Source organism: Elephas maximus, chromosome 21, assembly GCF_024166365.1.
Source record: "Elephas maximus indicus isolate mEleMax1 chromosome 21, mEleMax1 primary haplotype, whole genome shotgun sequence".
NCBI lineage: Eukaryota > Metazoa > Chordata > Mammalia > Proboscidea > Elephantidae > Elephas > Elephas maximus.
The window spans coordinates 39414752-39431367 of record NC_064839.1 but is presented as its reverse complement, the minus strand read 5'-3'; the positions used below and the strand labels follow the sequence as shown (position 1 = coordinate 39431367).

General features: G+C 38.4%; 1 protein-coding gene across 18 annotated transcripts in view; it reads right to left on the bottom strand.

Moving 5' to 3' along the window:
* Positions 1 to 16616, bottom strand: part of HYDIN (HYDIN axonemal central pair apparatus protein) — a 443907-nt gene that overhangs the window by 314763 nt on the left and 112528 nt on the right. For all 18 annotated transcript variants that reach the window (XR_007514557.1, XR_007514558.1, XR_007514559.1 and 15 more), the window contains one exon: positions 8982 to 9081. Coding sequence is in view for 14 of the 18 variants with exons in the window: in XM_049863606.1 (XP_049719563.1) it covers positions 8982 to 9081 (100 nt within the window). In the remaining 4 variants the exon portion in view is untranslated. The remainder of the gene's footprint in view (positions 1 to 8981; positions 9082 to 16616) is intronic.

Here is a 16616-nt window from a genome sequence, read left to right as displayed (position 1 = left end):
TACAGTAGCCTCCAAAAAGATAAAATACTTAGGATTAAATCTTACCACAGATGTAAAAGACCTATATATAGAAAACTTCAAGACACTACTGCAAGAAAACAAAAGTGACCTATATAAGTGGAAAAACATACCTTGGTCATGGATAGGAAGGCTTAACATTGTAAAAATGTCTCTTCTACCAAATGCGATCTATAGATACAAAGCAATTCTGATCCAAACTGCAATGACATTTTTTAATGAGATGGAGAAACAAATCGCCAACTTCATATGGAAGGGAAAGAGGCCCCAGATAAGGAAAGCATTACTGAAAAAGAAGAACGAAGTGGGAGGCCTCACTCTGATTTTAGGACCTATTATACCACCACAGTAGTCTAAACAGCCTGATACTGGTACAACAACAGATAATAATGGAACAAAATTGAGAATCCAGACATAAATCCATCCACATATGAGCAGCTGATATTTGACAAAGGCCCAAAGTCAGTTAAATGGGGAAAAGACAGTCTTTTTAACAAATGGTACTGGCATAACTGGATATCCATCTGCAAAAAAAAATGAAACAAGACCCATACCTCACACCATGCACAAAAACTAAACTCAAAATGGATCAAAGACCTAAATATAAAATCTAAAACGATAAAGATCACGGAAGAAAAAATAGGGACAATGCTAGGAGCCCTAACATATGGCATAAACAGTGTACAAAACATTACTAACAATGCAGAAGAGAAACCAGATAACTGGGAGTTCCTACAAATCAAACGCCTATGCTCATCCAAAGACTTCACCAAAAGAGTAAAAAGATTACCTACAGACTGGGAAAAAGTTTTCAGCTATGACATTTCCGATCAGCGCCTGATCTCTAAAATCTACATGATACTGCAAAAACTCAACTACAAAAACACAAATACCCCAGTTTACAAATGGGCAAAGGATATGAACAGACACTTCACTAAAGAAGACATTCAGGTAGGTAACAGATACATGAGGAAATGCTCAGGATCATTAGCTATAAGAGAAATGGAAACCAAAACTACAATGAGATTCCATCTCACTCCAACAAGGCTGGCATTAATCCAAAAAACACAAAATAATAAATGTTGGAGAGGTTGTGGAGAGACTGGAACACTTATACACTGCTGGTGGGAATGTAAAATGGTACAATCACTTTGGAAATTGATTTGGCACTTCCTTAAAAATCTAGAAATAGAACTACCATAGGATCTAGCAATCCCACTCCTTGGAATATATCCTAGAGAAATACGAGCCTTTACACGAACATATATATGTGCACCCATGTTCATTACAGCACTGTTTACAATAGCAAAAAGGTGGAAGCAACCAAGGTACCCATCAACGGATGAATGGATAAATTATGCTGTATTCACACAATGGAATATTACGCATTGATAAAGAACAATGCTGAATCCATGAAACATTTCATAACCTGGAGGAATCTGGAAGGCATTATGCTAAGTGAAATCAGTCAGCTGCAAAAGGGCAACTATTGTATAAGACCACTTTTATAAGAACTCGAGGAATAGTTTAAACAGAGAAGAGAATATCCTTTGATGGTTATGAGAGGGGGAAGGGAAGGAGGGAGGGAAAGGGGTTTTCACTAATTAGATAGTAGATAAGAACTATTTTAGGTGAAGGGAAAGACAACACATAATACAGCAGAGGTCAGCACATGTGGACTAAACCAAAAGCAAAGACGTTTCCTGAAAAAACTGAATGCTTCGAAGGCCAGCATAGCAGGGGCGGGGGTTTAGGGACCATGGTTTCAGGGGACATCTAAGTCAATTGGCATAATAAAATCTATTAAGAAAACATTCTGCATTCCACTTTGGAGAGTGGTATCTGGGGTCTTAAACGCTAGCAAGTGGTCATCTAAGATGCATCAATTGGTCTCAACCCACCTGGAGCAAAGGAGAATGAAGAACACCAAAGACACAAGGTAATTATGAGCCCAAGAGGCAGAAAGGGCCACATAAAGCAAAGATTACATTAGCCTGAGACCAGAAGAACTAGATGGTGCCTGGCTACAACCAATGACTATCCTGACAGGGAACACAACAAAGAACCTCTCAGGGGGCAGGAAAGCAGTGGGATGCAGACCCCAAATTCTCATAAGAAGGCCAGACTTAACGGTCTGACTCAAACTAGAATGACCCCGGAGGTCATGGTCTCCAGACCTTCTGTTAGCCCAAGACAGGAACCATTCCCAAAGCCAACTCTTCAGACAGGGATTGGACTGGACTATGGGATAGACATGATATTGGTGAAGAATGAGCTTTTTGGATCAGGTAGACACATGATACTATGTTGGCATCTCCTGTCTGAAGTGGAGATGAGAGGGTAGAGGGGTTCAGAAGCTGGCTGAATGGACATGAAAAGAGACAGTGGAGGGAAGGAGTGTGCTGTCTCATTAGGGGGAGAGCAATTAGGAATATATAGCAAGGTATTTATAAATTTTTGTATGAGAGTCCGACTTGATTTGTAAACTTTCATTTAAAGCACAATAAAAATTAAAAACAAAATTTCTACCGCTTAAATTTCAAGTTCTTTAAAGAAACAGACTATATTTCTTTTGTGCATAACATATTGACACATTGCCTGGCAACAGAGTGAACAATCAGTATGTAAGTATTAATGTGATTATAAGAAATGAAAGTAATCCTAGCAGTAGCTGGGACAGCCGATTTATTGAAAGAGTTATTTCCAACTAATCCATGGAAAAGACTTTCCTCTAAAGAGCAAGTGTTGGTGATGACAATACTCTAGAACAGAATTAAAACTTTCTGGGATGTCAAAGCTCACCATCTGTCTCCATTATTTTTGAGCTCTAATCTATTGCCAATAATTGGCACTCATTAGTCAAGAGAAAAGTATTTTGATAAGAATCTAACTTTCAGAATAGCCAAGACAGAATTGTAAATATATCATGGAATGAACTGCAGGACTATTTATAACTGTCAGACCTATAGCTTTGCCCATCTGTTACCTTGACTGCCTTCCTTTAAAAAAATGGAGATGTGTTGAAATAAGCAATGAACCAATGTTCCTTTGGGAATCATTAATTATCTCAAAGGAGTCTGTCTTATTTGTAGCTAGGTCTCTATGAGTTGGAATCAATTCGAGGGCAGCTAACAACAACAATAACCTGGAAAATCTGAAAGAATCTACAATTTTAAAATTAATAAGACAGTTTGGTAAGGTAGATGGTTACCAAATCAATATAAAAAAGTCAACTGTATTTCTATGTCCAGCAACGATCAGAAAATTTAAGATAATTATGTATTATAAATATAAAGAATCTAGAAATAAATCTAACAAAATATACTTAAGACTTTCAATGAGTAAATCATAAAACTTTATCGAAAGATATTAGTAAAGAACTAAATAAATGGAGAGGTAGGCTATGCTAAGAAGACTCAATATAACCGAGGAATTGACTTTTACTCAAATGATCTGTATCAATGTACTACTGATCTACTATTAATTCAATGGACTACTAAACAAAATGCAAACAGATGTAATTTGATAAGTTGACTATAAATTTTAAACGTAAAATAAAAGGGCTAAGAATAAGCTAGATATTCTAAAAGAAGAATAAAGTGGGGGGACTTGCTCTTTGAGATATTAAAATCTATTATAAAGCCTTAGTAATTAAGATAATGTGGTATTGGGACAGGAAGAGCAAAAAGACCAAGGGCACAGAATAAATAACTTGGGGTAGATGCACAAATACATGTGCATCAAAGCCATAATGAGATGCCATTTCACACCTACCAGAGAGACAGAAGTGGAAAAGTTGATCAATACTAAGAGTAGTCAAGCTTAGGGAACACCTGTGGGTAGGAAAGTAAATTGGCACAATTCCTTTGGGGAAGGATGATCGTCTAGTAAACCTGAGTATGCACATCCTGTGTGTTCCAGCAATTCCACTTTTAGGGATATATCCTAGAAAAGCTTGACACCATGTATCCAGACACATATTCAAGAATGTTCATAGAAGTATTACTCTTAATAGTATGTTGTTGTTGTTAGGCACACAGAGATGGCTCCAACTCAGCAATCTTATCTATAACAGAATGAAACATTGCCTGGTCTTGTGCTGTTTTTACGATCATTGGCATGTTTGAGTCCATTGTTCTGGCTATTATGTCAATTCATTTCATTAAGGGTTTCCTTGTTTGGGGTGATCTTCTACTTTACCAAACATGATGTCCTTTTATAGCAATTGGTCTTTGCTGATGATGTGTCCAAAGTAAGCAAGACAAAGCCTTGCCATCCTCACTTCTAAGGAGTGTCGTATCTTCTCTAAGACTGGTTCGTTCATTCTTCCGGCAGTCTTCGCCAACACCACACTTTGAATGCATCAATTCTTTTTCTGTCTTCCTTTTTCATTGTCCAGCTGTCACATGCATACGAAGCAACTGAAAAGACCATGGCTTGGTTCAGATGCACCTTAGTCATCAGAATGACATCTTTGCATTTTAAAACTTTAAATAGGTCTTTAACAGCATATTTGCCCAGTAAAATATGTTGCTTGATTTCTTGACTGCTGCTTCCATAGGCATTGATTGTTGGCTCAAGTAGAATGAAATTGTTAATGACTTCAATAATCAAGAAATATTATTTTATTATAAGGTTGCAGTGTGATGAATTTTCAGAAAGAAAACCTACGAATATGTAGCAAGATCAGAGTGATTTACCTTTCTAGTTCCCAAATCTAATTAAATCTCCATTATTTAGTTGAATTAGGATCAAAATACCAAAATCCCTAAATTGTCCTAAAAATTCAGAAGTCTCTCTCTTACAATGTACAGAATGAAAATGGACAATAAAGTTTCATCTTAATTGGGGTCTTTAGAAGTGTGTACATCTGGAATCATTTCTGCCATGTAGCCTTTCTGCACTGGACTCTACAGTACCCTTTAACAATGTTATCTAGCAATATATTTCACAGCTTAAATCAGAAAGTGCTGCTTCCTTTTGAAGTTACCATATGTTGATCCAAACCAAATATGTGTTATTTCCTTTTGAGTTTTTTAAAAAAGATAACCTCTGTGATTAAGTTAGGAATTTCCACATACACAGTGGCTGCAACAATGAGCTCAAGCATAACAATGATTCTAAGGATGGCGCAGGACCGGGCAGTGTTTCGTTCTGTTGTGCATAGGGTCGCTATGAGTTGGAACTGACTCGATGGCACCTAACAACAACAACAACATTGGAAAGTCAAGAGAGATGAAAGATCAGTTTCAAAACTTGGATATTTATAAATATCTAAAGTACGAGTTTAACTAATTCCAAGAAAATACGAAGATTTAAAATGAAGAAATAATTTTCAGATGAACCAAAATTTTAATGACTGTATTTGCCATATTCAGACCTGAGCAGATCACATCTCTGCTTAGAGCCCTTCAATGAATCCCCACTGCCCTCAGCATAATGTCCAAAGTTCGTAGTCCAACATTCAAAGGCTGCCGTCCATGAACTGGATCCTACCTACTGCTCCAACTTCATTTCCTGTTACTGCCTCTCTCCCTTTCCAACACACACATACACAGATACACACACACACACACACAAACACACACACACACACACACAAACACAAACATGGCAGCCACACAGTAAGAACTTGAAATTCTTTGACATTTCATGCTCTCACATCTCTACGTATTTTCACATAGTGTTTCCCTGCCTGACGTACCCAGTCCCTGCCCCCCCCACCATTTTAACTTGACTAAAACAAATGGAGTCCTGGTAGTATAGTGGTTAAGAGCTCAACTGCTAACCAACAGGTCGGCAGTTCGAATCCACCAGCTGCTTCTTGGAAACTCTATGGAACGGTTCTACTCTGTCCTACAGGGTTGCTATGAGTTGGAATCAACTTGATGGCAATGGGTTTTTAACAAATACTTCAAGGGTCACTTTTTCTGGGAAGCCTTCCTTAACATCCCAAGACAGAGCTGTGTGCCCTATATCCTCTTCTATTATTCATTCATTCACTGCAGAGCATTACACTATAAATGCTGGTTTATATGTCAGTTTCCCCCACTGATTTCTATGCTTTCTGTGGGTGGGGACTATGTTTTTACACATATTTGTACCCATGGCACCTAGATACAAAAGCTTTCAGAAGAAAGTTGCACTTCGAGATGTGAGCTAGTTAGCCTGTTGAAATCTCATGCATCCTGAGAGGCTTCTCTCAAGCCCAATGACGTTAGCCTTCCATGCTTCTTCCTGTCTCCGAACATATGTTCATATCATAGAACATTATAAAGCAACAAAAAGGAAATACAATTAGAGGTACAAGCCACAACATGGATCAGACATGCAGATTCATTCCAGTTATACAAATTTCAAAAACAGGCAATATTAGGTTGTATTGTTTAGGAATATATACATAGGAATAAAAACTATAAATGCAAGCAAGGACATGATGATCATAAAGGACAGGATGGTGATTACTTCAGGGGAAGGGAAGGGACACAGAGGGGCTTTTGGGGGGCTGGAAATATTCTATTATTGATCTTGGTAGCAATTTTATAGTGTTTGCTTTACAATTATTTGTTATAATGTATATGTACGTGTATTAGTATTCTATTGCTGCTATAACAAACTACTACAAACTTACATTTTTGTATTTATGTTATATTTAAAAATGAAAAAAGGTTAAAAGTTAAACTGTGGTATGTAAATACCAAGGATTTCCAGACAACCATGAAAAAGAATAAGACTTTGTATTTATTGTTATAGAATAATCTCTAAGAAATATTATTAAAGCAATGTTACAACCATTGTGTAAAGTATGCTATCATTTATGTAAAAAGGTGTGAGGGGGAGGTATATTTATATGTATTAACTTGTATATGCCTAAAATATATAGACATATATATTTAGAACAAAGCATAGCAAAGCAACACAAAACAAAATAAGGGAAAGAGCTGTTCTATCTGCCTCAGAAGTGTTTCTTTGTGACCTAAGACCAGGAGGTTTTACCAACTCTTTGAAGATAATAGTAAGGAATCATCACCAGCCCTTAAAAAGACACACAGAATTACATGGAATTTACAGAGAAAATAATATGGAATTACTGTGTAAACAAAGCCCTTCTCTGGTAATCTTATCTTTTAATAAACAACTAACAAAATAAAGAAGAATGTCATGCAGATGGAAAATTATACTATTCAGTTTGCCAGGACGTGAATTCTGTGGCAGAATTCAGAATTGCAAACGAAACAATAGATAAATACAACTAGTTGTATAATGTTTGGGAACCTCCTGGAGAGCAGCCAACCCCCCTGGAAAATGGCCAGGAATGACATCCCAGGGGAGCTGTTGGTGGGAGGGAGGTCCCACCACCTGTGGCGTGGGGGCCACTGGAGCATTTCCAGTCCCTGTCTGGATGCTGATGTACCAACATTTCTTCCAGACCCATTAAGAAGCCTGGTAGGTGGGTGGAAGGGGAGGAGATGAGGGGTAATATAAATAAATTAAACCCTCCTCCTTCATAACGGGGAGCCAAAAAATGTGTGAAGTTGATAAATCAACAAAGATAAGCATAGAGTTAGCAAGAGAAATCATCAGAAGAAATAGCTAAATGTGCTTCCTCTGGGAGGTAGTACTGGGGAAACAGACTGCTGTTTTACCTAAAAAATTTTACTATCTACATACTTTATTTATTTGTTTATTGGCATTTTAAAAAGTTCTGAACTTTTTTTAAAATTACAGATGTTGATTTGTCCCATTATTGGTGGTATTAACTAAAATCATGTTTGCCAGATTTCTTCACTGTAATTTAGATTTTTCCCCCCTTTGTAATTAATAAGTTTTTTTGGAAAATCTTTTGAGACAATTAAAAATCCTGTTTCATACCACATTTTCATCCATCGGTTTTAAGATCCACTGATGCTTTTTATTTGAACTGATGATTACTATGGAATCAACTTGATGGAAATGGGTTTGGTTTGGTTTTGGTTTATGATGGCTGCCAAATGTAAATTTTTGCTACGTGGACTCATAGATTCCAAAGGATTCTCTTTATTGGCTTCTGTGTCATTTTGACATGTTCCTGTTGTTCTTTGAACACTTCCTTACTTTCTAGCACAAGAGGATGTTCCAGGCTCATTTGGTCTTTCCCTGCCCCAATCCTGGAATCAGTCAGTTTTCCAGGGTTCCTTTTAGTAGAAAATGGTATTTAGGAACCAAGCTTTGAGTGCTAGGTGTGCTCATTGCTATTAGGGTCTCACTGCTTCCAGCACCTCTCAATGGACATAGCTAGGAAATATACATATGTATGTACATATACATAGTCACACATTTACATGTATATTTACTTCTATATCTATCTATACATATCAAAAACCATGAGTTCACAATGGTAACTCCAATTCCATTCAAATACCAAAGGGTTCATTTTACCCTTCCCCTTTCCATATTTGTATCTTCCTCCTCCAAGAGGAAAACAAAACAAAAAAACTGGCTCTCATTATCCTCAACACATTCACTTCTTTGCTCAGTCCCTCTGTATGTAGCCAATCTTCTGATGCCATCAGGTTGTCACCCTATTTGTACACCCTCTTCATGGATTCTGGCTACTCCCAGGCTGCCTTCCCATTCTAACTGGCATGCATTATTTTGATAAAAATTTACAAAGAAAGAAAAATTTAAGAAACCAAATATTATCAAAGAAAAAAAATAACATGAAGAGACTTCATCTCAGGTAATATTCTTCCTGCTGTAAGAAATCAGGGAGAAGTAAAGATCTACATTTCATACTCTCCCCCCTCCCCCACCACTTCGCCATTGCAATGCGCTGTAAAGTTTGAACTGTTCTAGAAAGAAATGAGAGGTTCACAGCTTGGCTCCATTATTCCCCTACTGATGTCTTGTACCAAACACACACACACACACACTCAGGTACTGTATTTTATATGCTGAGTTTACCACATGGAAGAAGTCTCTACCTGAAATGTTGCAGTAAACAGTATGTTGGTACAGCTTGGCTTCCACAGGGTTAAAATACACAGTGATTTCAGCTGAAGAGTTGGGCCAGACATCACCTTCCTGAAAAAGATAGAAGAGTCATTAAAAAACAATATGACGAAGGGAAGATACTGCTTTTAAATGTTATTAAGTTATAATTGCAGGAAATATTTTTACAACAAATAAAAGAAAGTATTAATTTCACCCACGGATAGTAAACTTACACTGATTGTTAACTTAAGGAGTGGTACAAATTGAAAATGAGTTCTAAAGATAATTTTAGTAAGTTCATGAACATATAACAATTACTAAAGGAAATGAGGATGTTTAGGGCAATTAAAAATTTTGTCTGTTCAGTGAAGATTGCCCCTATGCCCAATGTGTGGCCAGCACTAAGACTTCAGAGGTGAATAAAAGTGTGGTCCACTATTGCAGGGAGCTCACATCTTAGCAGAAAGATAACTATGTATAAAAATATAATATTTCAATCCCACTCCTCGGAATATACCCTAGAGAAATAAGAGCCTTCACACAAACAGATATATGCACACCCATGTTTATTGCAGCTCTGTTTACAATAGCAAAAAGCTGGAAGCAACCAAGGTGTCCATCAACAGATGAATGGTTAAATAAACTGTGGTATATTCACACAATGGAATACTACGCATCAATAAAGAACAGTGACGAATCTGTGAAACATTTCGTAACTTGGAAGAACCTGGAAGGCATTATGCTGAGCGAAATTAGTCAGAGGCAAAAGGACAAATATTATACAAGACCACTATTATAAGATCTTGAGAAATAGTATAAACTGAGAAGAACACATACTTTTGTGGTTACGAGGGGTGGAGGGAGGGAGGGTGGGAGAGGGTTTTTTACTGATTAGTTAGTACATAAGAACTACTTTAGATGAAGGGAAGGACAATACTCAATACATGGAAGGTCAGCTCAACTGGACTGGACCAAAAGCAAAGAAGTTTCCGGGATAAAATGAATGCTTCAAAGGTCAGCGGAGCAAGGGTGGGGGTTTGGGGACCATGGTTTAAGGGGACCTCTAAGTCAATTGGCAAAATAATTCTATTATGAAAACATTCTGCATTCCACTTTGAAATGTGGCGTCTGGGGTCTTAAATGCTAACAAGCGGCCATCTAAGATGCATCAATTGGTCTCAACCCATCTGGAGCAAAGGAGAATGAAGAACACCAAGGTCACACGGTAAGTATGAGCCCAAGAGACAGAAAGGGCCACATGAACCAGAGACCAGAAGAACTCGTTGATGCCCGGCCACAATCGATGACTGCCTTGACAGGGAGCACAACAGAGAACCCCTGAGGGAGCAGGAGATCAGTGGGAAGCAGACCCCAAATTCTCACAAAAAGACCATACTTAATGGTCTGACTGAGACTAGAGGAACCCTGGCGGTCATGGTCCCCAAACCTTCTGTTGGCACAGGACAGGAACCATTCCCGAAGACAACTCATCAGACATGGAAGGGACTGGATAGTGGGTAGGAGAGAGATGCTGATGAAGAGTGAGCTATTTGTATCGGGTGGACACTTGAGACTGTGTTGGCATCTCCTGTCTGGAGGGGGGATGGGAGGATAGAGGGAGTTGGAAGCTGGCAAAATTGTCACGAAAGAAGAGACTGGAAGCGCTGACTCATTAGGGGGAGAGCAAGAGGGGGTATGGAGTAAGGTGTATATAAACTTATATGTGACAGTCTGACCTGATTTGTAAACGTTCACTTGAAGCTCAATAAAAGTTAAAAAAATATATATATAATATTTCATAATATACATGATAAGTGTCCAGAGGGGTCAAAAAGAAAGAAGCACCTAACTTCTTTGGTGTAGAGACCACATTCCTAACTTTTGAGGTTGTCAGTGTAAGGGAACACTTCTATTCTCCTAAAACATAGCTCTCTCTTGATATCAATGGCAGAACAATGACCAGATCAAATCCTGGTTCTAATCTAGTGCAATATTTCTCACTTTAATTCAAACCAGTCAACGTCAAACCCAGTTTTGAAACTGCAATGCAACATGCCACATATCAGAAGCCCTGTTAAGTATTCTTTGATAACAGTTTTGGTACTAACCATGTAACCTGGTACATCTTCATTAACCTCTCGGGACTGTAAAAGGAGATGCTAACAGCACCTTCTTCAAAGGGTTTCTGTAAGGTTTGAACAAGGTCATGGACGTCAAGTGTTTTGCCCAAGACTGGTATATACTAAGAGCTCAGTACATAACTGTTTGCTGTGATGGATGTTATTTTCATGCCACTTAGAAAGACCAAGATGAAAAAATTGGGCGGGAGGGGGGAATATGTGTTTATAGTTTCTGTAAACAGAGCCAAATGAACATAAATGATAAATATATCCAAAAATCTTGAATACATAAATGGTTCCACCAGCTTAACTGAAAACTAAAGAAAGAAAACTTGATAAATAATCAGGTTGTAGCTTCAGACACTCCCCAATACATAGTCTATTACCAGTCTGGCTAGAAATGAGCAAACTTCAGGAATAAAGAACTGAGAAAAGGACAAATGGTTTAAAATGCAGACATGGAACAAGTGAGGGAAAACAGAAAACTAGCACCAATTTAGGTTTATTTATGAACTCAATCACCCTGACAATGCATGTCTCAGACAGCATCCCTCCTGACTGCAGAATGATGGAGGGCACAGAGCCCATAAGTAGCAGGGACTGAGGGCTGTGACTGTCACATGGGCCTTTGCTTTCTCCCACATCCTCAGAATAGCCTGATGGAATGAAGGCTTCATGAGTGCAAGCACTGCCCTACCTCCAGCACCTAGAACAGAGATGGCTTATGGTAGGTGCTCAATATTTATTTATTAAATTAGCTGTATTCACTCAGTTTGCACATTTTGTAGTTATTAGCAGATGCTTACTCATCTTTGCAACTAATTTTCTCCTCAACTGGCACCAGAACTCATAAAATTTTAGAGTCAAAAGGGGCCTTTGAGATCATGTAGGGATCAGGGAAGTCCTAAGCACTTCTGCTTATTTAGGCATCTCACTGTGGTACTTTTCTAAAAGCTTGAGACAAGCATCTGCTTCCTTATGATAAATGGCAAAATTCCTGGCCATTTTTGGTTGGTGGGAGTTTCAGTGCTATGGAGTGTTAGGAATACTCATGGTTAGGATGGGCAGATAGGCCCAAGAATACCAGGTGGGTTACCTGTTCAGATCTTCAGCCAGCCAATAGAGTATCAGTGGGTATACCATTTCAGAACTATTGAAGACCTGGGCTTCCTCCTAACCCATGAGGCAATGTACTCCACTGGTGGATCTACTTTGCTCTAAATCCACACTGACTGACTGAAGGGCCAGGGGCCATCTCAGATCCTAAGAGAAGTCATGCTAAAAAAGGCTATACTGGAAATCAGATAACCTCAGTACATAAGGAAAAATTCAAGGGTCTTGTGGTTTGATGGCCAGATCTCTTTTAACAGCACGGTCCCAGAAGAGAATCTAGGGTCCATTTGTAGACAACAAAGCAACATACTGAAAAAAATTTCTATTCCAGAAGCGCTTTTGACATCTTATCACTAAACAAGCCTGATTAGCAGAACCGGTGGGTTGCAAATGTGTGATGCTAGACATACTCCAGAAAGGCCACCAGAAGACCCTAGAGGAGACAAATGTTGACATTTGGCTCTGATAGAGAAGTGGATGATCTGATATGCAGGCCCTGAAAGCTGAGAAGCTCTTCTGCTTGGTGAGGGAAGGCCAATGCAAGGAAGTCTATGTCTACAGTGTTCTGACTAATAGAATGGGAGTTAGGCCTCAGGCTTTCTTATCCTGGGCTGCAGCTGTTTTATTGTGCCTATGACATCTTTGAGAAACCTGCAGCTTTTCGGGGCCCCAGAGATAATCCAAAAGCAAATCCTATACAAAACCCTCTCCTGGGCTTATAGCAGGTAAAGTGTATTAAGAGTGCTGTGTGTATCTGTAAAAACAGGAGGGTGGTCATTCAGTTTCCTCTCACAGAGGGATGCTCTCAATGTTAGGCCATTTGAAAGAGTGCTCTGATTCCATTAGAAACATTTAGAAGGACACTTTTATTTTTCAGCTGGGATTAAAATGAAATTTAAAGAACTTCTATTTCTTTAGAGCAAAAAGCATTTCCCAGCAAATCTTAGACCAAACACCAGAAACAGGCAACAAGCCTAAAACGACTGCACTTTTACTTACATGCCTTTGAAACATTTCATATTACTACTTCAACACTTCTGAAATTAACTTCCAGGTCATTTATGCCTCTGAAAAGAAATCTTTTTTTAATGTTGCAGTTCTAGCATTTGCAACCAAAACATTCTGAATTTTCCCTACTGGCTCTGACATCAATATCCCTTTCTCCCAGTCCCATGAGTCCTGCCTCAGTGCCAGAATATCTTACAATTCTGCTTTCCTTCTGTACATAAGCCCTCTCCCACCATTGTCCATTTTCTTTCACCAAATGAGATACTGAGTGTATAGTCTGTGACTATTATTTAGCTGTTGAAAATAATTGTCAAAACGGCCTTCAGTTATAATTATCTTCCTTCTTGGTCCTAATGTTTTGTATTTCCCCTCAGATCCATAAGTAAAGTAATTGCATTTCACTTATTAATCAAGTGACCTGCTGGAGGGAATCAACTTTTAATTTCCAGGTCTAAGACTATCTCTCACATTGCTATTTTTACCCAAATATTAAATATTTCTGGAAACAGAACTTCATGTTTCCTTCTGGAACAAGAACAACTAAACAAGTGATTTGATGCAACAGTTCTGAGACTTTCTGAAAGCTGCCCATGAACATACTGACACTGGGACACGATAAGTGATAATACGGTCATGAGAAAGGTGTTCTTTAAAAATGATCTCCTTAAATCAATCAATCAATCTCTATCTATCATCTATCTATCTATCTATTAAGGCAACAATTAAAGAAGCTTTCAAAAATTTTCACTTGGAAATTCATAAATAAAATAGAAAAAAAAAAAAAACTTTCTTCCCTTCCTAGAATCCATTTCTCTCCTTCACTTGCCTTCCTTTCTTTTCCTTCTTTCTTCCCTTCCCTTCTGTTCCCTCCTTCCTCATTCCTTCCCTCTTTTTCTTCCTCCCTTCCCTTCTTCTTCTTTCCTTCCAAAAAAGGATTATTTCTGGCAAACTATGCCAAATCAAAATCCAAAGTGCAAGAAGAGAGTTATATGTGCATTTAATTTACTGGTTTATCTGGAAAGTAGTTTAGAATGATGATTCAACTCTTACATTTATAATATAAAATGGTTGCATTTTAATTCCCAACTTACATTTAGAAGAGTGATCTAAAAGTCTGCCCACTCAAATGTTATACTTTCCAATCATATTATCTATCCTGACAAGAGAAGTGTGTCTAACTTCAAATCATAGTATTTGCAACTATTTATTGAGAGCTCATGTTCCCAGCACCATGTTAAGTGTTATATATATTATTTAGTGAAGTAGTATAATCCCCATTTTAAAGATAAGAAAACCAAGGCAAAGTAAAATTAAGTATCTCACCCGAGGCCACACCAGTAGTAAGTGGCAGAGCTGTGATTCTATAGAAATTTCTTTTCTAGCTTCTTTAACCTCACTGCAATTATAACAAAAGGTTAGGCCAGAAGAAATTAACACTACAACCGATAAGCAAGTGTTCCTGTCTGGTGAATATTATAAGACACCTGCATGCTCACATTTTCAGGTTCCACTTCAAGGTGACTTACAAGAGGTTCTTTTGTATGACACCATCAACATCAGAATGGGACAGTTCTTGAGAAATGCATTGGTGGATTCTTATCAAGCTACCCTGGCTGGGCTGAGGGTCAGGGTTCAGTCAGCTCAGACCAGGATGGGTGAATAATGACTTCAAGAGCAGCTATAAGGTGTGATGAATTCTATCACGTTCCACCAAAATGGAAATATTCTTGATCACGTAAATAGATATTTTCAGCTATTTGATGGTTCTCTATAAAATACTAGAGAAATATCAACATAAAGAATTTCTCTTGGGAAATGAAAACACACTCTTAAAGTCAAAATTCTATCAATTAATTTTTTTTTAAAAAGCACTGATTAGAAGCTATCCTCTGTTACACTACCCACAATTGCTCTTTCAGAACCTTCCAGATCAATTTGAGAAGTGGTAGCTCTCTTTATCCTGATTCAGGACAAAAGGCAGTTGTCTCAAAGAGAGATAAGAAAATAAATGGAAGCTAAAAGAATGGGAAGTACGCTATCTTAATTATCACTGAGATAAAATTGGCACATGGCATGCAGAAACACTGCTACTCTATTATATCTCCTGGTGCAGAAAACTGAATCAAGTAAAGTTCTGATTCTCAAAATAAGGACCAGGAGAGTTTCTAAGAGAGGGCTCTAAGGTTCGGCCATTTGCCTGAGGAAGTTTCACAAAACGTATGTTCTATCTTGATCCCACTTCCAAGCCAAATGCGGTGAAAATTCCACTGGGGTTTTTATAGGGCTGTGTGTGATGTTCATGTCTTTCTCTGGAGAGAACAGATTTGTGCCTCTTCTAGCAAGGATGGGTGTTAACTCATTTAATGAGCCATGAGGAACCTAGCTGTTTCTAAGACATCCCTAGGCCTTCCTCCACCTACACTGGCTCTCCAATACAATAGTGAATGTACCAGCACAATTGGAAATGTTTGGCTGAGCAAGAGATAGGAAAGGAAAAATGCTAATAAAGGGAGACCGAAGAATGGGAAAACCATCCTGATGGAAGAGCTGTGACTTGTCAAGGACAGTTTGCTCTCAGCAGATCCCAATCCTCCCTTCTCCTTTCTGGTGTCCATTTCCAAGGAGTCAGCTCCCACATGTTTGCAAACATGACTCAGCGGCTAATGGTACAAGAAGTAGAAGGGGTTTGCAGTAAAAAGCTAGATCTTTCTTTTTTGGTAGCCATGTGGGCTTCCACACAAGCTGATTCTGCTGAGCTCACAGGCTATGTCAATTTGGGAAAAATAAACTAAATTTGAGCTGTGCTCTCATAGCTTGAGTTGCTGGGACAGCATGTTTTCTGCAGGCTTAGATGATGACAAAGCATGGTTTACTATTACTAACATGTTAACAAAGAAAGTTTCTCTCCCTTTTCAAGGATTAATTAATTTAACCTTGAGCTTCCCTGGGAACACTGGATTAAGTTTCCTCTGATGCAGAAACACTTGCTAACGGGAGCAGAAACATCTTCCCTGCTCACTAACGTGCACCAATACATGAGAGCTAGTTTGGGCAAATACCTTTACATTCTCAGATCTGTCTTTTCGAGAAAATATCAAGTGTTCAATAGTTGGAAAATTGCTGCATCTTAAAAGTGTGACCTGAACCAGTAGACGCAGAGTTCAGAAGCAAGGCTAGCACATCTGTCCTGTGATTTCTCAGAGGACTCCTAGAGGCCCACAGAAATCGAAAGCTTAACTTTCTTTTTGGCCTGTGATATTCTTCTGCTTCTCAATTTTCAGAAGTGTGTTTTTTGTCTTGGAACCTCTCTCATTCAGGGTACCCAAGAGACCTAAGCCGAGGAAATAACAGAATGAGACTGTCAAAATTCTGTACAGCCAAGGT